The sequence below is a fragment of the Molossus molossus genome, unplaced genomic scaffold, assembly GCF_014108415.1.
Source record: "Molossus molossus isolate mMolMol1 unplaced genomic scaffold, mMolMol1.p scaffold_m16_p_13, whole genome shotgun sequence".
In the NCBI taxonomy this organism is placed as follows: Eukaryota; Metazoa; Chordata; class Mammalia; order Chiroptera; family Molossidae; genus Molossus; species Molossus molossus.
The window spans coordinates 34219365-34242373 of NW_023425348.1; the positions used below are offsets into that span (position 1 = coordinate 34219365).

The window sequence follows — 23009 nt, forward strand, 5'->3', positions numbered from 1 at the left end:
TCCTTATATCTCTTGGTAGTGGGTACAAATGAGAAAGATGGAAAGATGCAAAAAACAATGGCTAAAATATAATGTAAATTCATTTCTGTCTTACATAAACGAAGTCTGAAAGTAAACAGTCCAGGGTTGGTAAGGCAGATCTAGAAGCACCAAGGACACAGACTCTTTTTTAACCTCTTGTTCCATCACCCTCAACATGTGGCTTCTACCTAGTGACCCAGAATCATTGCTGGAGCTTCAGCCATTATGTTTTATTTTCAGCCCAAATAAAGGAGATAGAAATAAAGAAGGCTGCATGCTCTCTCTCTAAGTCTTCCGGGAAATCCCAAAAGACAATTCTGTTAACATATCATTGATTAGAACTAGTCACGTGAATATACCTAACTGCAAACAAAGCTCTTCTTCTTCTTCTTCTTTTTTTTTTTAATTTCTCTTTTTGAATGGCTGTAAGCCCAGCTAAAGTCAAGGTTCCATCACCAAGTAAGGATGGGAGAGTGGATATTTGGGATTGTGTATGATGTAAGTCTTTTCCCACCACCATTTTGGTTAGCAGTTGCCAACCACTTGGGCTTGTGCTGCATTGGTTTGCATGAAATCCCCTTATTTCCCCAATCTAGACTAAAGTGTAAATAAATAGCTGCTCTGGTACAGGAGAAGAGTTTATTTTTTTCTCTACAGTTTACTGGGTAATGCATCTTAATATGTTCAGTACTAGATCAGTTGCTCCTTGTGGAACGCCAAAAGAACCGAAACTCAATACAATTCTATGGTATCACTATATCTTTGAGTATACAAACCTAAATTTAAATATTATTTAAAATGGAATATGGGCCAGATAACCATATTCCAAGCTGGTATGAACCTGTGTACCATGAGATTCTTTCTGAGGAAAAAAAAGAAAAAAGCTCTATACAGTTAAAATCTAAACAAGGCAAACATCTCCAGACATCCTGATCCAGCAAAGATCATGGAAATAATAGTGGAAGCTGGAAAGAATTTGAATAAACCCAGTCTTCATTTCAAAAAGATTCATGAGAGAATCAAGGTCCATATGCCACTATTAAAAATGTCAAAGCAATAACTAAGGGTAAAGAGATGAGAACGTCAAAAATTATTATTTAATCATATAAAACTTTGTTACATGAAATAGAGGGAGTGCTAAATCTATTCAATCTATCTGAGACTGTCAATTCACAAAATGTTATGTTCTTAATTTTCCTAGCTTGTTGATGGCTTCAAATTAATCATCATTGGTTTGACAAACATTTACTGAGTGTTATTATGTTTCAGGCATTGTACTAAGATCTGGATAAAACAATGTCTACCCTCAAGGAGCTCCAAGTTTGGTAATGACAAGTTACTTATAATTTTTATTCTTTTTCCAATAACAGTGCCATTATACTCTGTGATCTCAGAACTAAGAATTTAGAATTAAAAGACAAGGTTGGTTAACCAGGAACAAAGTGAATAGAGCATAAGCTTAGGACTCAGAAAACATTCATATGAAGTTCAGCCCTGTCAGTTACTACCCGTGCCCTTGAGCAGATTACATAAGTGGTCTTAATTTCAGTTTCTTTCAGAAAGATCACATGAGCTGTATACTATATTTTAAAACAAACAAAATGCTATCCCTCTGTCTTCTTCCTCTCTCACAGTAGAGCTATAAAGTTTCCTACTGTTATCTAGCACTTTTTTTTTTTTAATCAACGAGGAAACTGTTAAGTGTGTGTTTACAGGTGTGTGTGTGTGTGTGTGTGTGTGTGTGAATGTCATTAAATAGCACTCTTTTCCTCTACCTAACTTTGGAATCAGCTGAGAGACAGATACAGGAGTCAGATAACTGGAGATTAAAATAGCAGCTTTATTAGTTGTAAAAAGCTAAATAGAAAGATATGGCTTTGACATGTGGTCACATTTCACCCCAAAATTGGATAGACGTACTCATCTAGACATGGGTCCATTGGATACCCCCATGCCTCCCTAAGCAGGTTCAGGCTTTGTACTACTTAGCAGAGAGGAGGCCAGACACAGGACTGTGCAGTCAGGCAGATCCGACCAGGGGAAGACTACGTGCAGGACTACAGCAAGGGTGAGGTGAATGAGGCACCTAGGGAGAGCCTGAGAGTGAAGGGCTGCTTAAATTTTGTGTTCTGAGTGCCTCACTAGTCTGGGCTCTGGTCAGCCATGTCCATTTCTTTTCCCTAAACTCATCAATCAGGTAAATCCCTTCTCTCCCCTAGGGAGAGTGAGTATGGAGGCAAAGAAAGGCCAAGGGTATTACTCTAGCGGGTGTCTCTGCACATGAAAAGAGGCTAGGGGAAAGAACCTTCCCCCTAAAACTTCACATAGATGTGAAGTTTCTTGCCAAGACTATACAACCAGCGGAGGCTAGATCCCAGAACTCCTGATTCCTGTTCATAAAAAAGATGATATCATGCAGCTTTGAGTAATTAGACCCATTCACTAGAGCACTCAATTAATCAGGTCTTTTATTACTACCATTATCATATTATTATTATTTGCCTTCATGACTCTTCTAGATGATTTAAACAGATTACATATTAAATTGTAAATAAACTCATATAGCATGTAGTAAGATGAATGGTGGACCTTCCAAATGGCATGTCCACATTTTGGAACCTATGCATGTGAAATTATTTGGAAAAACAACAACAATTTAATGACAGGTGTCATTAAATTAGGGATCTGAAAAAAAGAAATTAAAGATCTGGACATGAGATCACCCTTGAAAACTGGGTAGGCTCTATCTCCAAGATAAGTTTCCTTGTAAGAAACTTACACACACACACACACACACACACACACACACAGAACAGACACATGGAGAAGAGGAGAAGGCCACGTGAAAACAGAGGCAGAGAGACAGAGCCAAGGAACACCTGGAGCTACCAGAAGCTAAAAGACTCAAGGAAGGATTCTTCCTCAGCGCCCGCAGAGGGAGCGCAGCCCTACCAACACCTTGATTTTGGACTTCTGGCCTCCAGAACTGTGAGAGGCCAAATTTACGGTAATTTGTTACAGTGGCCCTAGAGACTATATATATAAATATTGCCCTGATTAGTTATCTATTTTTACAAAACTCAGTGGCTTAAAACAACATCTCACACAGTTTCTGTGCATCAGGAATTTGGGAACAGTTTAGCTGGGTGGTTCTGGCTCTGGGTCTTCCCTGAGGTGGCAGTCGAGCTATCAGTCAGGGCTTTTGATGACTTGGCTGTGGTGCCTGAGGATCTGCTTCCACATGGCCCACTTAGGCTGGCAAGTGAATGCAGACTGACGGCAGGAAGCCCGAGTTCTTTGCCACGTGGACCTCTCCAGTGAACTGTTGGAGTGTTCTCAAAACATGGTGGCTGACCTTTGCAAAAGTGAGTGAGCCAAGAGACAGCAAAGTGGAAGCTGCAATATTTTTTATGACTTAGCCTGAGGAATCATACACCATTTCCTCGGTATTTTATTGGCCATCAAGGCCATTTGTATTCATTGTGAGAGAGGACTATGCAAAAACCACCCAGCTAAACTGTTCCCAAATTCCTGATGCACAGAAACTGTGTGAAATGTTTTAAGCCACTGAGTTTTGTAAAAATAGATAACTAATCAGGGCAATATTTATATATATAGTCTCTAGGGCCACTGTAACAAATTACCACGAACACCAGTAGGTGAGGATCAATGATGTCCATCTTAGAGGCTAACTATCAGAGGTCCCAAATTTTTCAGGGTGTTTATGAAGCTAGAATATTTTCTATATAATCACCTGGACCATTATATTTGAAGCCATAATGTTAAATGATATAAAATGCTCTTAGGAGTTATGAACTTGAGTTATTATAAGTCATTGAAATATTTAATTTACTTTCATATTTTAGGTTGAAACATAAAATTTGCTATTTTTGGGGGCAAATAACTATCTAATATCAGCAATTTCATGTTTTCACCTGCTACTTATAAGGCTTGGACTATAAGCTAAGACACCTTAGATCAATTTTAATATTATAAATATAAAAATACTTTTCTTTTAAACCATTAGTTAACCATACTTTTAAAAGAAGAATACACTATTTTTCAAGCACTCTAATGATTTGAAATGTCACTATACTTTTGATGTTCGCATAAAGTTTTTAGTTTACGAGCCAAAGAATCTGTGAGCACAATGTATTAGGGTGACTTTAGGAAAGTAATTGAACATCCTTGGAAACAACTTCCTTCATCCACACATAAAGGAATTGGACTAGATGGCATCTAAGCAGATTTTCTGTGCAAAAATGTATTTATATGCTGTGTATAAGCCACTACCAGTTCCTTTCTTAAACCTATAGTAAAAAGAATGCATATTTAATCGAGTTGTAAAAAAAAGTCTTTAACTAAATATGTTTATTTATGAACATGTAGTATTAGTAGTTAAACTCAAGGTTCCTATTGTTTTTCAGTAGTCCAGAGAGTCTTTTTTCCTCCTTTGTTCTCTAGAAAGCATAGACTGCCCTTCAGTAAATCAATTCTCTTAATTTGACTTGCTGAATTTGACAACATATTTTAGGTTCACATATTTTTTCATGTGCCAAGTATTGCATTTTTTCATTTCCCACAGAATCAGGACAAACTGTACATCCCCTGCTGTGTCCAGGGCAGATCTGGCTAAATGTCAACTATGTTAATTGGTATATAGAAAACAGCAGCCCTATTTTTATCTGATTGAAAATCCCCACAAACATTCTCCTCTAAAGTAAAGCTATGTCAGTACAAAGTGATTTAATTATAATAAAAAGTTTGGCAGACATGTCTCTCCTGCCTTCATTTTACTGTGGCATGCAGAAATGCTGCTGTTTCCTGGCATCGTTCAGTATCTAAAATTTTAATTCCACTTTTGGAGGGTTAGAATTTGTTACTCAGAACTTTCTGTGGACTGCCAATTGGAATAAAATACCTTCACTTTAAAGTGATATTTTTAAACAAAAGATTTACAGAACTATCCATAAAACCTATTTAAAAGGTAGTTTGAAATATTTTATTCTACTTTTTAAAAGTCTCCATGTTAAAAATTGCCCTAGGATGAGCAGATTATGTAATATAATTGCTTTAGTTAATTGGGGTGTGGGAGGTGCGGGTGTAAAGGAATAAAAGGTAATGAACTTTGATAAATTTATATGAGCAATAACAAGGTACCAGGGAAAAGTTAATTTTATCAGAGAGTGACTATATCTTTTTTTTTTTTTTTTATCCTCACCCGAGGACATTTTTTTCATTTTTTGTTCAGAGAGAGTGGGAGGGAGAGAGAGGAACAGAGCGAGAGAGAGAGAAACATCGATGTGAAAGGAACACATCGAGTGGCTGCCACCCGCACAACCGACCAGGGCCGGGGACAAACTGCAACCGAGGTATGCGCCCTTAGCGGGAACCGAACCCGGGTCTCCCAGGACCGTAGGCCGACGCTCTAACCGCTGAACCAAACGGGCCAGGGCCGAGTAACTATATCTTTAGTGCTCCTTTGAAATTGTATACTGCCTCTTTAATGTTGGAATTCCCTGGGACTCTGTCTCACTCCTGGGAGCTCACTCCCAGGCTAACTTCACACACTCCACGATTTTACCAAGTACTTGTACACTCAGTTTGTTTGGGTCTATAGCTCCAGCTTACTGAGAGCCACATTAATATCCTATGGTATACTGGACAGCTCCACCTGAGTGTCTATTGAGCACCTCAAAATCAATATATTCAGTCTTCCAGTTCTGATCTGCATAAAAGGAGCTTAGAAGTTACCACTCTATCATAACAGGTAAAAAGCCGAACAAACAGAAAAATCAGCTCTTCTTAGACCTGTCAGAGAAGCAAGGTCACAAGGTTTGCAAACCATTGTCCCCCAAATTGGAGACATACAGGTGAACACAGAGAATCACAACTTACCAGAGCAGAATCCCCCAAGCAGAAACCTCCACAGGAACCAGTGCAAAGAAAGCAAAACCTGAACTACAATTAATAAATTGTTGGAGACTCAAGCACTTGTGTGGACAAGCCTGAGAACTAAAAACTCTAGGAGAACTCGGGCACAGCCTCCCCCAAGCCCACTTTTGTGAGTTTTACCTCCAGGAGCTCTACCAAGCCCTCAGAGTGAATACCACAAAGAACTCTCCTGATGTTTCCATCAGGAGAAGGGGAAAAGGAACCATTTTGAAATATGCCTGAGCACTCTGTTCTTAATAAGGTCTACCTGCGGGAGACACTATTTTACCAGACCAGAGTCTAATCTGTAGTGATTTTATCAGAGCATACCTGGGGGAAGGGAAATATACAAATCCAGCACCCTCTGGTCATCCTGTACCATCTAAGGGGTGTGTGTGCGTGTGTGTGTGTGTGTATGTGTGTGTGTGTGTGTTTTGTGTTGAGGGCAGGAATGAGTAGCACCAGTAGAGTTCACAATACATGGGCACAGGCTTACCAAGAGACTGAGATCCAATCACAGGACTATAGAACACTTCTTCCTTGATACCTTTTCACCACACCACGAAAGGCCTATTTACTAGTGTTCCTTTTACTCTGTACATTATATCTGGATTTCAACAAAAAATTATAAGAAATTCTAAATGGCAAAAACACAGTTTGAAGAGACTGAACAAACATTACACTAGAGTCAGATATGGCAGGGATGCTGAAATTATCAGACTGGGAATTTAAAACAACTATGATTAATATGATAAGGGGACTAATGGAAAAAGTAGACAACATACAAGAACAGATGTATAATATTAGCAGAAAGATGTAAATTCTAACAAAGAATAAAAAAGAAACACTAGAGATGTATAACACTGTAATAGAAATGAAGACTGCCTTTCATGGGCTCATTAATATATTAGATATAGTTGAGGAAAATCCATGACTAGACTCTGAGCTTGAGGATATGACAACAGAAACTTCCAAAACTGAAAAGTAAAGAAAAATAAAGATTAAAGGAACAAAACAGAATATCTGAGAACTGTGCATCAACTACAGAAGGTATAACATATGTGTAATGAGAACATCAGAAGGAAAAGAAAGATAGAAAGAAAGAAACAGAAGCAATATTTGAAGCAATAATAACTGAGAATTTCCCCAAATTAATGTCAGACACCAAACTACAGATCTAGGAAGTTCAGAGAACACCAAGCAGAATATATGCCTTAACCAAACTACAAGGCATAACATATTCAAACTTCAGGAAATCAAATGTAAATTTAAAAATCTTGAAACAAGCCAGAGGAAAAGAACACCTTACCTATTGAGAACCAAAGATAAAAGTTACATGACTTCTTAGAAACCATGCAAGCAAGACAAGAGTGAAGTAAAAATATTTACAGTGTGGAGAAAAAAAACCTACTAACTTAGCTAGTGAAATAAGACAAGAAATGGTATACAGGTTGGGAAGGAAAAAATAACACTGTCTCTGTTTGTAGATGCCATGATTGTCTATGAAGAAATCTAAAAAATTGTGAACAACAACAACAAAAAAACCCTCCTGGAACTGAAAAATGAGTATAGTAAGTCTGCAGAACACAAGGTCAATAAACAAAAGTGAACTAGTTTCCTACATTCCAGCAATAAACAAGCAAAATTTGAAATTAAAAAACAATTATCATTTACATTAATACTCAAAAAGTGAAATACCTAAGTATAAATCTAATAAAATATATTTAAAATCTGTATTAGGAAAACTACAACATTCTGGTGAAGGATGTAAAAAAACTATATAAATGGAGAGATAGTCCATGTTCATGGATAGGAATATTCAATATTGTCAAGATTTCAGTTCTTCCTAATTGATCTATAGATTCAATGCAGTTCCAGTCAAAATCCCAGAAAGTTATTTTATAAATATCAATGAACTCATTCTAAAGTTTATGTAGAGGGGCAAAAACCCAGAAGAGTCAACTCAATATTGAAGTAAAAGTACAAAGTTGAAAGATTGACATTACCCAACTTTAAGACTCACTGTAAAGTTATAGTAATACAAATGGTGTCGTATTGGAGAAAGAATAGACAAATAGATCAATGGAACACAATGGAGAGATGAGAGAAAGAGCCACATAAAAATAAGTCAACTAGTCATTGACAGAGGAGCAAAGACAATACAATGGAGCAAAGATAGTCTTCTGTACAAAGGGTGCTGGAACACTGGACATTCATATGCACAAACAAACAAACAAACAAACAAGAATATAGACATAGACCTTACACCCTTCACAAAAATGAACTCAAAATGAATCTTAGACCTAAATGTAAAATGCAAAACGATAAAATTCATAGTAGAGAACATAGAAAAACCTAGGACAAAACTTGGGTAACTTTTGGGTATGGTAATGACTTTTATTTATTTCTATTTTTTATTTTTTTATTTTTAATTTATTTTTTATCCTCACTCAAGGACAGTTTTTCATTTCTTGTTCAGATAGGGTGGGAGGGAGAGGGGGAGGGAGAGGGAGAGGGAGGGGGGGAGAGAGAGAGAGAGAGAGAGAGAGAGAGACATGAAAGGGACACATCAAGTGGCTGCCACCCGCACGACCCAACCAGGGCCGGGGACAAACTGCAACCAAGGTACATGTCCTTAGTGGGAACCGAACCCGGATCTCTCTGGACTGTGGGCTGACATTCTAACTGCTGAGCCAAACCAGCCAGGGCAATAATGACTTTTTTTAAAAAAGATCTTCATCCAGGACATACTTAGAGAGAGGAAGGGGGGGGGGAATATATATATATATATATATATATATATATATATATATCCTTCCATATGCTTCTGGACTGGGAATCAAACCTGCCAGTTTGATTCCCAGTATGTGCCCTCGCTGAGAATCAAACTGGCAACCTTTTGGTGCACGGGATGATGCTCAACCAACTGTACCACTCTGCTGGACAGCAATGACTTTTTTATTTAATAACACCAAAGACATGATGCATCAAAGAAAAAAATTGATGAGCTAAATTTACTTAAAATAAGAAAAACTTCTGCTTTGCAAAAAATAATGTCAAGAGAAAGAAAAGACAAACCATAGACTGGAAAAAAATTATTTGCAAAAGATATATCTGATAAAGGCCTTATTCAAAGTACACAAAAAAACTCTTAAAATTTAACAATAAGTAAACAAACAACCCAATTTAAAAAAATGGGCCAAAGACCTGGACAGACACCTCATCAAGCAAGATATACAGATGGCAAGTAAGCATATGAAAATATGTTCAACATCAGATGTCATTAGAGAATCCAGAACACTGAAAACACCAAAAGCTTTGAGAACACAGAATAACAGAAAGTAGTACAGACACTTTGGAAGAAAATTTGGCAGTTTCTTACAAAACTAAACATACTCTTACCATACAATTCAGAAGTCTTGCTCCTATCACCAAATTAATTGAAAACATAAGGCTACATTAAAACCTGCACAAAGATGTTCATAGCAAGCTTTATTCATAATTGCCACAACTTGGAAGCAACCAAGATGTCCTGTAGTAGGTAAATGGATAAATACATTGTGGTTCATCCAGACAATGGGATATCATTCAGCGCTATAATGGAATGAGCTATCAAGTTATGAAAGACATGGAAGAAACTTAAATGCATATTACTAAGTGAAAAGGCTACATACTGCATAATCCCAACTATATGACATTCTGGAAAAAGATACACTATGGAGATGATAAAAAGATCAAAGGATGTCAGGGTAGAGAGGGAGGGACAGATAAATAGGCAGAGCACAGAGGATTTTTAGGGCAGAGAAACTATTCTGTATGATATTCCAATGGTGGATATACATCGTTGTACATTTGTTGAAACACACAGAATGTAAAACACCTAAAGTGAACCCTTATGTAAACTATGGACTTTGAGTGACAATAATGTGTCATCGTAGGTTCATTGATTGTAACAAATGAACCACTGTGGATGTTAATAGTGAGGGCGGTTGTGCATGTGTGGGGACAGGGGGTATGGGAACTCTCTGTACTTTGCGCTCAATTTTACTGTGAACCTAAAACTGCTATTAAAATATAAATTATATGCCCTGGCTGGTGTGGCTCAGTTGGTTGGAGTATTGTCCCATACACTGAAAGGTCATGGTTTGATTCCAGTCAGAGCACATACCCAGGTTGCGGGTTCGATCCCCAGTCGGGGCACATGCGAGAGGTAACCAATTGATGTTTTACTCTCACATCCGTTTTTCTCTTTCTCTCTCTAAAATCAATAAAAAGCATGTTTTCAGGTGAGGATTTATATATATACACATACATTCACACACACACATTTTTTTTCCCTCACCCAAGGATGTATCTTCACTGATTTTAAAGAGAGAGGAAGGGAGAGGGAGAGAGCAAGAGAGAGAGAAACATTTATTGGTTTCATCCTGTATTCCCCTTGACTGGGATCAAACCCACAACCTGGGCATGTGTCCTGCCATGAATTGAACCCATGACCCTGTATAATTTTATTAATTTAAAGAAATCAATGTGTCCAAACTGAATGCATCATTCTTTCCCTGCCAGTTTCTTCTCCCTCCAGTATCCTCCGGTTCAGGGCCAGTATCCTCTGTTTCAGGGCATAGAACCATGATATGTTCAGATAACCCCAGTCAATAACGTAGGCATCAACCTAGACTTTGTGTTCTCCCTTACCTATTTCTTTCAACCTCCAAGTCCTAAGCATTTTATCTCATATCTCTAGACTCTAGATCCTTCTTTCCCACTCTAAACAACTGACGTAAAGGCTCTCTACCCACTAGCCAGTTTTCCCTTGGGCTAAGTGTTATGAACAAGTACAACTTTTTTTTTTAATCCTCACCCAAGAATAATTTTCTATTTATTTTTAGTTAGAGAGAGAGGGAGAGACAAGGAGTGAGACAGAAACATTGATGTGAGAAGGACACATCGACTAGTTGCCTCTCGAACAACCTGGACCGGGGCCAGGGACAAACCGCAACTGAGGTATGTGCCCTTGGCTGGAATTGAACCCGGGACTCATCGGTCCGCAGGCTGATGCTCTACCGCTGAGCCAAACCAGCCAGGGCGAACAAGTACAACTTTTTATGAGCTTTTTGTTTTCTAATAGTCTATCAGACAACTGTAAATCAGACCTAATGAGGACCATAACATGTAAACCTTAGCTGTTCAGAATTTTCTTGATAACTTATCTCATAACAAGACTTTAACTAAATTAACAACTGAAGCATTACACAGGTAAAGGAATGAGGAAAGAGAATATGGTTTATAGCTCTGGGACATTTTTTAATACATATATTAATTTAATTTAGAAAATGAAAGAACCACTAAGATCAGTTAGTCCTTCATGACATTCCTGTACTTAGAATCTTTTCTATGCATTCCCATTGCCTTCAGGACAATATTCAGACTCCCTAACATGGTATACTAGGTTTTTCATGACACAGCCACTATCTTCCTTCCAACTTCATCTGTCCCTATTCTGCATTCACCCAGTTGTTCAGACCAAAATCCTAGGAGTCTTCCTTGCACAGTCTCTTTCTCTTGAGCCACTGTCTCAAGACTGTACTCCCTACTATTCAATCCACCAGCAAATTCTATTGATTCCACATTAAAATTTATATCTAAAACTACCTACTTCTTTTCATTTCCATGCCTTCAACTCTAATCCAAGTCAGGTCTCTGACTTCTCTTCTGGTCTAAAGCAATTCTTCATACAACAAAAATATACATTAAAAAAATATATTTTGAGACTGAGCTGTGGATTTGGACCTCCTGCATCAGCGTGACCATGTTTCTCCAGTATTACCTCAATGAACAGGGAGATCGGGTCTATACCCTGAAGAAGTTTAATACTGTGGGACAACAGACCTGTTCAGCCAATCCTGCTTGATTGTCGCCAGACCACAAATACTCTCGACACCGAATCACCATCAAGAAACTTTTCAAGGTGCTGATGACCCAGCAACCGCGCCCTGTACTCTGAGGGTCCCTTAAAGTTCATGTTTCTCCTGCCACCTGCTACCCCGCTGAGACTTTCCAAAACCAAGCTTTTCAGTTTGTGAGCCTGGAAGCCTTCTTACCACCCTTGCTCTTTGGAATCCGGTGTCATCATTACCTTTGATCATGCTTGGTGCGAAGCAATCATGGTAGCATCATCTACCTTAAAGGGAACAAGTTTGAGTCTTCTTTTCATATTTGGACTCACTGCCAGGTTATTAAAATGATTTGAAAGAAAAAAAAATATTTTTTGATATGTCAGTTCTCTGTTCAAAACATCTCATTGAGAATAAAATCCAAATTCCTGCAAATTTTCACTGTATATAACTTCCTATTGCTGCTGTAACAAAATTACCACATAGTGACTTATTCAGCAGAAATGTATTCTCTTATCTTATTTTAGACTTGTAACCTCCAGAAGGGAGGAGGCCTTTAAGGAAGATGTTAGTAGCCTCGGCAGGGATTGGTTAGAATTTGCAAACTAATTGAATTACTAGAACACTTGAGTCTATGCAGAGTTACAATGAAATCAGTTACGTTGTGGTCTTATACCAGATAGGTCTAAACAAGCTATGTTAAAACAATAAGAGTTTAAATAGTTTGTGTTGCATGTCATGGAATGGTACAGTTGATCATTTTACTTTTTGCTCTATTTCATGTTGCAAATCATTATAGTTTTTGCTTCATTTCTCAGTCCTTCTTTTGGTCAATTGTTAGCCTAAGCTGGAAGAAAGATCATTATTTCTCTGGGGACATGATCAATCCAGATCTGCATTGCTACTTAATAAGTTGAGTTTTTCATGGTAGTCATGATGACTTCTATAAGTATTAGGCTTTCTTACTCTTTTTGTTGAATGATCACTTGTAAGTCATCTAGCAGTGACTGTGCATTAGCATTTAAGACTCTGAAGATCATATATATGGTAGCCATAATGCAGACAGTCACTAAGGAAAAATTTATTAGAGTTTGCAAGGCATTTCAAAGTGATATTCCTGGATTTAAAAAACTGAATAATGAAAGTATTTGACATGATCTATTTGGATCTTCCTTACATAATCAAGTTTTTTTTTCTTTCAATGTGAGTAGGGTTGGTTTGATCCTACCAGTGTAGGAAGAATTAGTCCTATATCTGGTAATTGTCAAGGACACAGGTCTTGGGAATACCATGAGTAAAGGATATCCATCAAGAGCCAAGGACCTTAATCCAGATAAGGGGAAGAAGATAGCCAAGGGGATAAATAAGCAAAGCCAAGAGGATACACACACAAAGAAGAACATGGCAATCTGTGGGGTCATGGTTGGAAACAGCTTACTTCATGCAGACAGACACTAAGGAAGTCATCAGCCTGTTCCAAGGATATAGGGCTAGCTGTCTATTCACATGGGACATCCAGCTCGGATATTATCTAGACTCCTCAATGTGCCGTAAAGCCTTATCTCTGAGATCATCTCCAAAGTGTCTTTCTTTTCTTCACTCATTTCTCTCACCACACTGGCCGTGGTGTTCTGCAAACAAATTAACCTTGTTCCTGCCCGAGAGCCATTCTACTTATTGTTTCCTTCATGCAAAACGATCTTCTTTCCATATTTGCTTTACTGATTCCCACAATCCACTCAAGTCATATCACCTGCTTAGAAAGGTTTTTCCTTGTCATCCAATTTAAGGTCCAGTTCCCCTGTCATATTTAATTCTTTTACCAGCTTAATTTTTCTTCGTAACACTCATCACTCCCTGCATTTGTTTCATATTTATTTTTTTGTTTGTCATATGCCCCATTTGAATAGAGGCACCATTCAAGAAAGCAGAAAACTTTTTCATTTTGTTCACTGATACGTTTTTAGGACCTAGAACACTATTGAGTTTACATAGGTGCTCAGTAAGTACTCTATGCATACTTTGATCATATTGCTTAATACATTGTTAATATTTTGTCTAACAGATCTCTGTATTCTGAGAATCTATCAGATTGCTTTGCCCAGAGTAAATTCTGAGTAAATGTTTGTTGACTGATTTTATTTATTGACAACTGTGTGTCAAACATTGTACTAGTTTTTCATGTACAGTATTTTAATGCTGACAATAAATCTGTAAGGTATTATCCCTGTTTTATACATAAGGAATCTGAATAACTTACATAGCATTTTGAACCTAAGTGTAACTGGCTCCAGATCTGGTACTTCTCCCATCACTTCAAATGAATTAATAAATTTCCTTCATTTTACTAATACTTATTTGGTCAAAATTGAATATTTGAATTTTAACATTAACATTAAAATTCTGATCTTATTTTAATTCAATGTTGCACGTTCTAATACTTGATTTAACTGATTCTGTATCTATAGGTTACAGAAAATAATGGACACTAGATATCTTAATGGCTCAGGTATCCGACTTTTATTCTGCTTCATAATTACAGAGTTTTTGATGATGATTCGGGGTCAAGATTTGGTTCATCTTCCCTTTCAATGTAAGGATTATATTTAACAACTAGTCTACACATCATCTCTAAACAGGTATAAAAGGTCCAAATACATATTGAAATTGTAAAATCAAAAGTCACATTGAAATTGTAAAATTAATATACCTGAAAGGAAGGAAAGTATGGCCAGGGTGAGTTAAGGGTAGTAAGAAAGCCTCATATATGTGAGGGAACTTGGAGGTTACCTTCATTATTGTCTTCTCAGCATGCTAGGTGAAGCAGTGTGTATTGAAGGCCACATGGAAGTTTATGACAATGTAGAAGCACATGAACTAGTGTCCTGAGATACACAAGCAGTGATAGCCTAGGCTCTAAAGTCAGACGGATCTGAGATCTAATTCTAGCTCCCCTAATAGCTGAGCAAATTGAAGTCAGTCACTAAACTTTTCTTAAGCCTCAATTTCTTCATCAGTAAAATGAAGAGAAAAGAAATGTATTAGGCAGTGTAGCAAATTTCAGAGGCACAATTTAATAAAAACAAATAAAATCCAACACAGGTTTTCCTGGTCATGTAGTTCTCTTGGGCAGCATTCCTCCAAGGATTAATTTGGGGCCCCAAGATTCTTCCATTTTGTGGCTTTGAACTCTTCTAAATTCTTTGAAGTCTTCATTTGGTAAGTAGACAGGGAAAAAAATAGAGAATGTGGAGCATGTGTAGGAGTTTTTAGAGGTTCTTTGGGCCCAGCTTTAAATGGCTTTCATAATTTCTGTCCACATTCTATAGGACAGAAATCAGTCACATGACCCCAATTAATTACAAAGGAGGCTGGGAAATGCAGTCCATGTGCTCAGGAGAAAAGGAAACAGAGTTGGGTGAGCATAAAGCTGAGTCTGCCACATAAAGTCATGAAGTAGTTTTAGGGTTCAACTGAGATAGTGCATGTAATGTGCTTAGCACACAAGGTAAGTAATCAAGAAAGTTACATGTTATTATCACAAATATGTATGCTCAAAGCCTTAATAAGGATCTCACAATTGGAAATGGAGAATTTGCTTTGAGGTTCTAGCAAAAGAACTCAGCTACATTCAAGAAAATGTCCTTACCTTTTGGTAAGGTTATACAAGAAAGATTATGATCTTTAATTGATGTGGCAGCATCAGGAAGTATAAATATAGAAAGGTGAAGGAGGAAGGGGTTGCCAGGTTTTCATATTAGCTTAGCTAACAGAATGTCAAAAGATTATAATTTAGATAACCCTAATGTCTACGAAGAGTGGGAACAGGGAGCTGTAGGCTCACTGGATTTGGGAAAAAGCTTGAGTGAAGTAATAAGGAATAAAAATTTTGGTCAATCCTCTTTTCCATATTCTTATTCTCGCTCACTTTCTTATTTTTAAGACAAGACCTTATCAAGTTTCTTCAGGTGCAGCATATTTTGTTCTCCTCTATTGCCAATTAAAATATTGTAAGGATTTGAGAACAAAGACCATGTTTGTCTCACACATTATAATATTTTAGCATCTAACAATGCCTAGCATAGAGTATGCAGACAAAAAATATTTAACCCATGCCCTGGCTGCTTTGGCTCAGCGGTTAGAGTGTCAGCCCACGGACCAGAGAGTCCTGGGTTTGGTTCCTGCTAAGGGCATGTACCTCAGTTGCAGTTTGTCCCCAGCCCCGGTTGGGGTCATATGGGTGGCAGCCAGTAGATGTGTCTCTCTCACATCAATGTTTCTCTCTCTTCACCCCTCTCTCCCTCCAGCTCGATCTGAAGATAAATACAAAAAATTATTTTTTTACCTTTATTGGCAATTGCACAAGTCTTGCCTAAAGGGTCTAGGTAAATTAACAGAAAGACAATGAATTTTAACATATTGCTTCTGCCACTTTAATATCTGTGGGATTCTGGGACTTCTAAAATTTATTATTTTCTTCATATTAAATAGGCATAATACTTTTGAGTTATAGTAATGAGAAAATTAAATGAAAAAGTTTATGTATGTAGTATTCCTAGCACATAGAAGGCATTCTAAAATATTGTTGTTCCCTCTAAACCTATATTTCTCTATTTTAATTTGGCGAACCTAGGAAGTTATGTGCTGTTCAAGTTTTTCCTTATGTTTTTGGTTCTGTTCATTTATAATGAAAACAAATAGGCTTCAAGTTGGTGATTAAAGTTAAGAGTTGATTATTAGCTTCCAAAGCACTGATGGGTTCACTATTAGAACAGTATTCAGCACCTGGAACAATGTTTGACACATAGTAGGTGTTCAATATATATATATATTTTACTTACAACGAAAGAATTAATAAAATACTGAAATAAGGATGATGTTCCAGACAAAGAATTATGGGATGGACATAATGTAAATGTGAAAAAGTAGGCAGATTTTATCAAATGAGAGGTTTAGTGTTTCCAAATGGGTGACTTCAAAATGTTTTCATTCATTTATTCAACCAACATTTTCCCTAAGAATGGCATATTTAGCTATCAATAGCTAAAGGCCATGCTCATGATGACCACATCAGGGGGTTTAACAGCAGAGAGGCTCAGTCCAACTGTAGGTTATTCAGTAGAATCCATAGAAGAGTAGCAAGGATGGCTGACATGTCTTGAGAATTGGATAATTCCACTACCAGATAGAAACAGGGCAGCACACTGGACATCAAACCGCAGATGGACTGCAGATGCACTGAAGGAAGTCATTACAGTTTGTGAAATTTGGGGCTGGCTTGAAAAAGACAAAGCTTGCTGGTTTAAGAACTGTATGTTCTTGGCAAAAGCATGGTATTGCAGAATTTCACCAGCCATAGTGAAAAATAAAGGGGAGAATGGAAATGGGAGGATACCACAAAATGCATGATATGATACATAAAATGTTAACTATCTATTAGCTTTGCATCCTTTGAGAATCACCAGATTGAAGCACAGTATTTTAGATTTGGCTGGCAGATGGTATACAGAGACTTTCTGAGTATGTTAGCATTTCATTGGAAACTAGCAGGATTACATGGGACTGTCATGGTAGTTTAACATTCACATAGATTTTAAAATTTATTTCAATACCTGGGTTAAATGTGGGCCCCTAATAACATTTTAAAGGCTTTGTTGATAAATCTGGATCTCGTGGAACAAAACACAGGATTCAGTAATTTCTCTATAATGCCTACAGGGTAGTGTTAACGTCTTCTTTCCCTGAAGCAAGAGAAAAGGAAGAGTAAACCAGGGGATATGGCAGGTAGTGATGCCTCAATTTTTGAATGGAACTTCTCCATTTACCACTCCTCCCACTTCCGTCTAGGGTCTGGACCTTTAATCATCACATCAGTTAGCCTTATAGGGTTCAAGCTCGACTCTGGTTGACATCATCCTACTACTTCCTTTTTCAAATTCCAGTGAAACTATGTGTTTCATGTCCTGTTTGACGCCCTAGGGCAAGCACACCGCCTGGTTAGTGTCTAAATTTAGACTGGCAGCAACAGGTCGAGTTTTCAGAGAGAGAAACAAAAACAGGTGACATTTCCGATCCTCCCAAGAAAAGGGGAAAAAACCCCAACCCTTCTGGGTTCAGGGAGCAGGGAGCGCGTGTCCAGTTCCACAACAGCGAGAGGCCTGCTGGCAGGCGCAGGCGGTGGGCCGCCCGAAGCCTTTTCATTTTCCTGGGAGTCAGGAGGATGGCCTCGGGGGCGTCCCTAAACTCATTCGGATTCGGCTAGGGAAGCCTGGGAAGCCAGACGGCTGACAGCTCTTCCTCCGGGGGGGCTGTGCAGGCAGCTGCACCTCCTCTTTGTCAAGCTTTGGTGTCAACCCTGGCCACTAACACACCCCTGGAGAGGGGTGGGAGGGGAGTCGCCGCCCGGCCCGCCCCGCCCCCTCTCTGTGACCCCTGCGGACCCAGCCTCGGCGACCTGTTGGCAAGGGGCACCACGTGACGCGGCCGGCCGCGCACCCCACCCCCGCCTCCAGCGGGCCTCCTGTTGCGCCCGCCGGGCGGGTTCCACCACGTAACACGCGGGCACCGCCCCGCTCTTCCCTCGCTGAGCGAGGGAGGGCGGGCGTTGAAAAGGAAAAAGAAGGAAAAGGGGCTGGAGGAGGAGGGGCGGTGCTCGAGTCACGTGACCCGGGGCAGCCCGGAAAGCTCCGAGGAGGAGCCTGGCGCCGCCATTTTCCTGCAGCTGCCTGTCCCTCTCACCCTACCGGGCTCCAGCTGACCGGGCAAGGGGTGGGCTGAGCTGAGGCGGGGGCAGGGGAGCGCCCGACACCGTGCCTGACCCCGCGGGTGACACGAGCCGGTTCTTTCCGGGCTGGGTGGCAGCGCGCGGCCTTGAGCCCCGCCCCAGGCCGGCGGGCGGAGAAGGAGCCGGTGGGGGTAGGGGGTGCGGTGGGGGGTGGGGGTCCTCCGGCGCTTGGGGGTCCCAGTCCCCGCCGGCTGCGGAAAGGGAGGGGTGGCGGAGGAGCCGCAGAGATGTCCGGCCAGAGCTTGACGGACCGAATCACCGCCGCCCAGCACAGTGTCACCGGCTCCGCCGTGTCCAAGACAGTATGCAAGGCCACGACCCACGAGATCATGGGGCCCAAGAAAAAGCACCTGGACTGTGAGTGAAGCCGGCCGCTGCCCCGCGACCGCGTCTCTCTCCCCATCTCTTTCTTACCCCGCCTCTGCCCTCCCTGCCGCCTGGTCTGGCGCGGCGGCGCCCAGCTCGTCCTAGCTGTGCTCTTGGCTTCCCTCGCACCTGGCTCCACGGCTTCCGTTCCCTGGCCCCAAATCCCTGACAAGCCACTCCCTCCGGGTGCCCGGGGACCCTCGTTTCCCTGACGGGGGCGCCACGACACCCCAGCATCACACGCGACCAACTTGCCTCCCCACCTGGCCCCTCACCTCCCTGCCGCGTCCACGTACTGCAGCCTCTGCCCTCCGGTCCCCCCGGTCCCCCCGGTCCTGCGCTGCCTGGTCTCCTTTCCCGAGCGCCTCCCCGCCTGCCCCGGCTCCCGCTGCCCCATTGTTTGCCGTGAGCCTGCTTCGGGGTTCCGCAAACGCCTGGTGGTGTGGACCCGGACCCCTTTTCTCCGCAACCCGGAGGGCTGCCTCCCTCGAAGCGATTCCCACGCCCTTTGCTCCAGCGGTCTCTCCTCCTGTACCCTCCCGGGGTGCTCTTCCACCTCCGCAGCCCACCTTTGGGTCACATTGCTTTGCCTCTGTAGTTTCAGTTCAGTTCCTTCGTCTCCTTTTATTTGAAATATCATAGTCCATACCCGCCTTCAAGCCCAGATTACTTTCTGCGTTGGAGTGGAAGCGAAGGGATTCCGTTTGGTGTAGGGAACGCTTTGTGGAGAGTTGGGATTTTTAATTGCCTCTGGTGGAATTTAGTCATTGTCTGTTCCTGCTTGGGACTGCGGTTAAGTTGTGAATGTCAGGCAGCCTCCCCCCTTTTTCCCTCCCGCTAATGGGGATATGAGAAAGGATTTGCTGATACTGGTACCATTGTATCATTTCCTGGAATTGTTAACAAACATGGCAGTTTGAATTTAGAGGCTTGAGTGTGAAGCTGTAGACTTTTGGAGTTCAAAATGGATTAATAATCAAACCTACAAATAACATACATCTCTTTAAAAACTGGTGAGAGATGTTAGATGGTGCTTTCGTTTGCACTCCGTTTTAATATTCTGCTGGCTGTCTTTGGGGGGGACTAGGTTTACTTATAGGGGGTAATATTACTCCATTTACTAACTTACATACAACTACTAGACCTAACTCCTTTCCACTTTTTCCAAACCTGGAAGCCACCTGTAATAGCCTCCTTTTTCTTTCCACTCCTGTACCTCAAGGTACAAAGCTCAGTGGATTACTCAAGCTTTGACTCAATGGAGCGTTGACCTGAAGCTTTTCAGGGAAAAATAGGTACAGCAATAAGTTCCCCTTTTAAAAGTCTGCCAGACACAGTAGCCTGACTGACTTCATTCTGCATGAAGTTACTTTGCTTTACTGATTGAAGCAAGAGTGAGCATGTCCTGAAAGGAAATTCACTGACAGGAGTCGTGTTTTGATTTCTCATTTGGACTTTGGCCGTAAGGCTTGAACTTAAAAAAAAAAAAAAGTACAAAATGCGAATTCTTCCAAGATACTTTGCTCATGAAGTACTGCTAGAACAAGTTATTGCTACAGACAAACCCATTATTCATTGTGACTGGTTCCTTAGATGGAAAAGTTAAATATATATCATCTCTGCTTGGTTCTTCTCTGTGATGCCCGTCACGCAGGCTGCTTTTTAAGTAGCAGTTCTTGCCTGTGTATGTAATGCAGAATATATTTAAATGGTAACATTGTAATAAACAAAAATTCTTTAAGTGCATGAAAAACTAGAAGTGATTATTTTTATTTTTGGATTACCTGATATTTGGAGTAGACATTTCTGCTTTTTATTTCTGTTCAAATGATGACTTGGCTTGCTGTACCCAACCTTATTGTTTGCCCTAAAACTGTTAATTCTTTTTCTTTTTGGTGGTGGGGGCAAGTGAAGAAACTACTTCCAACTGTGAGCTGTTGTCAGCTTCCCTCACTTAAAAATGATAAATTATAACCAGAATAACTATAGCTTTTAAAAGCCCTTATAAAGATTTTTGTCTTCTGCCTTGCCGGTGTGGCTCAGTGATTGAGTGTCAACCCATGCACCAAGAGGTCGCTGGTTCCATTCCTGGTCAGGGCACATGCCCAGGTTGTGGGCCCAGTCCCCAGTGGGGGACATGCAGGAGGTGGCCAATCCATGTTCTCTCTTGGTGGTGTTTCTCTCTCTCTCTCTCTCTCTTCCTTCCTTTTTCTAAAATCAATAAAGAAAAAAAGATTTTGTCTTCAAATATAGCAATTTTGTTTTGTTTTTTAACACACTGCCAAAAAAGATCAGAAAATAGGCTAGGTAAGGTTAGAATGGTGATATTTACCTGGGGTTTTGTGAATGTTAACCTTTTCTCTTGTAAAAGAAGCTACTGCAGATGTTAACTAGGATTAAGTTTGGAGGGTACTTTCATGTTTGTAGTTCTTTTTCTCTACAACTTGTGTTTTATAAACTCTCGCTTATTTAGAACTTGAATATTCCTGGTAATGTTTGATTTTTTTAAAAAAATTCATATACGAAGTAGCCCCGACCTTATTTCTTTTCAGTAAGGTTTTTAAAATACAGAGATACTATTTTCCCTATATTGGTTAGTATGCATTTCTAACCAGTTCTCAGTAACGAAATAAATTTCAAGTAAAGTCTGACCAATGAGTGTTTTTTTCCTAAACACCTTCCATACACACTTTAACGTACTTTGAGAAAATTGAAAAGGTTTCACAGACAGATCTGAGTCTTGACACCATGAATTTTAGGCTTTAATGAACAGATAATTTTTCCTCTTATAGGAAGTTTTCTTTCTAGTGAAGGCTTTTAATGTCCTCCCAAACTATTGCCTACTTAGTTGAACCTAATGAAAACGATTTATCTATTTTTTCCGACATTTTTACTTTTTAAACGTTAGTATTTTAACAAAAATATGCTTAGGACTTTTTTACCCCTATAATCCTTTAGAGTGTGCATGTGGTTTCTGTGTACTTCCCCGAGATTTTTCCATGATTATTATAATCCATGAATTATGGCTTAATTCATTTTATATACTTAAGAAAGAGCTTTTGCTTTGCTTATAGGCATCAATAGATAATATTGTTAACTAGTGTCTCTTGTGTGACTAGAGTTGTCAAACTTGAAACATATCTGTAAAAATGAACACAATTTGCATTTACTTTTAGGCCTCATGTGGTCATCCCATAATCAAGGCAGAATAGCCTGTAATAGTTCAAACATAAATTTAAAGGACTTCAGTTTGCTAGTCATTTATTAACCTTTATCTAATTTAACTCTCTCAGCTATGGGAGAGGCAAACCATATGTATAGAAAGTAGTTTCTTAACTCCATTTAAAGAAGGTATAGAACGCTTAAAACATCCATAATGTTTAAAGTGTAGACAAACACAATTTTAAAATTTATAATTCTTTTTTTTTTATCCTCACCCGAGGACATTTTTCCATTTTTTGTACAGATAGAGTGGGAGGGAGAGAGAGGAAGAGATAGAGAGAGAGAAACATCGATGTGAAAGGGACACATTGAGTGGCTGCCACCCGCACGACCAACCAGGGCCGGGGACAAACTGCAACCGAAGTACGTGCCCTTAGTGGGAACAGAACCCGGGTCTCTCTGGACCACAGGCCAACGCTCTAACCGCTGAGCCAAACCGGCCAGGGCTAAATTTATAATTCTTAATTAAAAAAATATTCTTAACTGAAATGGAATCATCACAAAGAAAGATTCTTAACTGATTTAACAACCTTTAGTGTTCTTTTTTGATGTGAATAATTTTCTTTATACTTTTTAAATTTACTGTTCTTGAGCATTTACATTGCAGCATGTAACATTTATGTTAATGGCAATAATGGCTGCATTTTTTTAATCCATATTATTTCCAGTTAATATCCAGGGACACTTCATTCCAGTTACCATCTGCCTTACATTCTCAACAACAAAATCAAAGTCATGTTCTTATTAAGTATCTGTTATAGGATGCAGTATGGATATTTGTGTGGATC

At 39.7% G+C, this 23009-nt stretch overlaps 1 protein-coding gene, 2 long non-coding RNA genes and 1 pseudogene across 16 annotated transcripts in view; 3 read left to right on the forward strand and 1 right to left on the reverse strand.

Annotated features, from left to right (window-relative positions):
- The window catches only part of LOC118628119, an 80644-nt gene extending 73187 nt beyond the window's left edge, over positions 1 to 7457 (forward strand). The window contains exons 7-8 of the long non-coding RNA XR_004959251.1: positions 1291 to 1346; positions 7443 to 7457. This is a non-coding gene — a long non-coding RNA (uncharacterized LOC118628119). The remainder of the gene's footprint in view (positions 1 to 1290; positions 1347 to 7442) is intronic.
- A 4294-nt stretch (positions 7458 to 11751) lies between these two features.
- LOC118627491 lies at positions 11752 to 11959 on the forward strand (annotated as a pseudogene).
- A 2962-nt stretch (positions 11960 to 14921) lies between these two features.
- Positions 14922 to 19776, reverse strand: LOC118628936. Its single transcript, XR_004959323.1, has 3 exons — positions 19569 to 19776; positions 17462 to 17590; positions 14922 to 15059 (listed from the first exon to the last, which is right to left on the reverse strand). It is a non-coding gene; the product is annotated as an uncharacterized LOC118628936 (long non-coding RNA).
- PICALM (phosphatidylinositol binding clathrin assembly protein) overlaps positions 18548 to 23009 on the forward strand; it is a 103674-nt gene continuing 99212 nt past the window's right edge. For 5 of the 14 annotated variants that reach the window (XM_036259967.1, XM_036259971.1, XM_036259973.1 and 2 more), the window contains exon 1: positions 18822 to 18990. In XM_036259967.1, coding sequence (XP_036115860.1) covers positions 18861 to 18990 — 130 coding nt within the window. In that variant the 5' untranslated portion in view covers positions 18822 to 18860. Of the gene's footprint in view, positions 18991 to 23009 lie in introns of all 14 variants that reach the window. The other 9 variants (XM_036259964.1, XM_036259963.1, XM_036259966.1 and 6 more) reach the window with 5 other exon arrangements.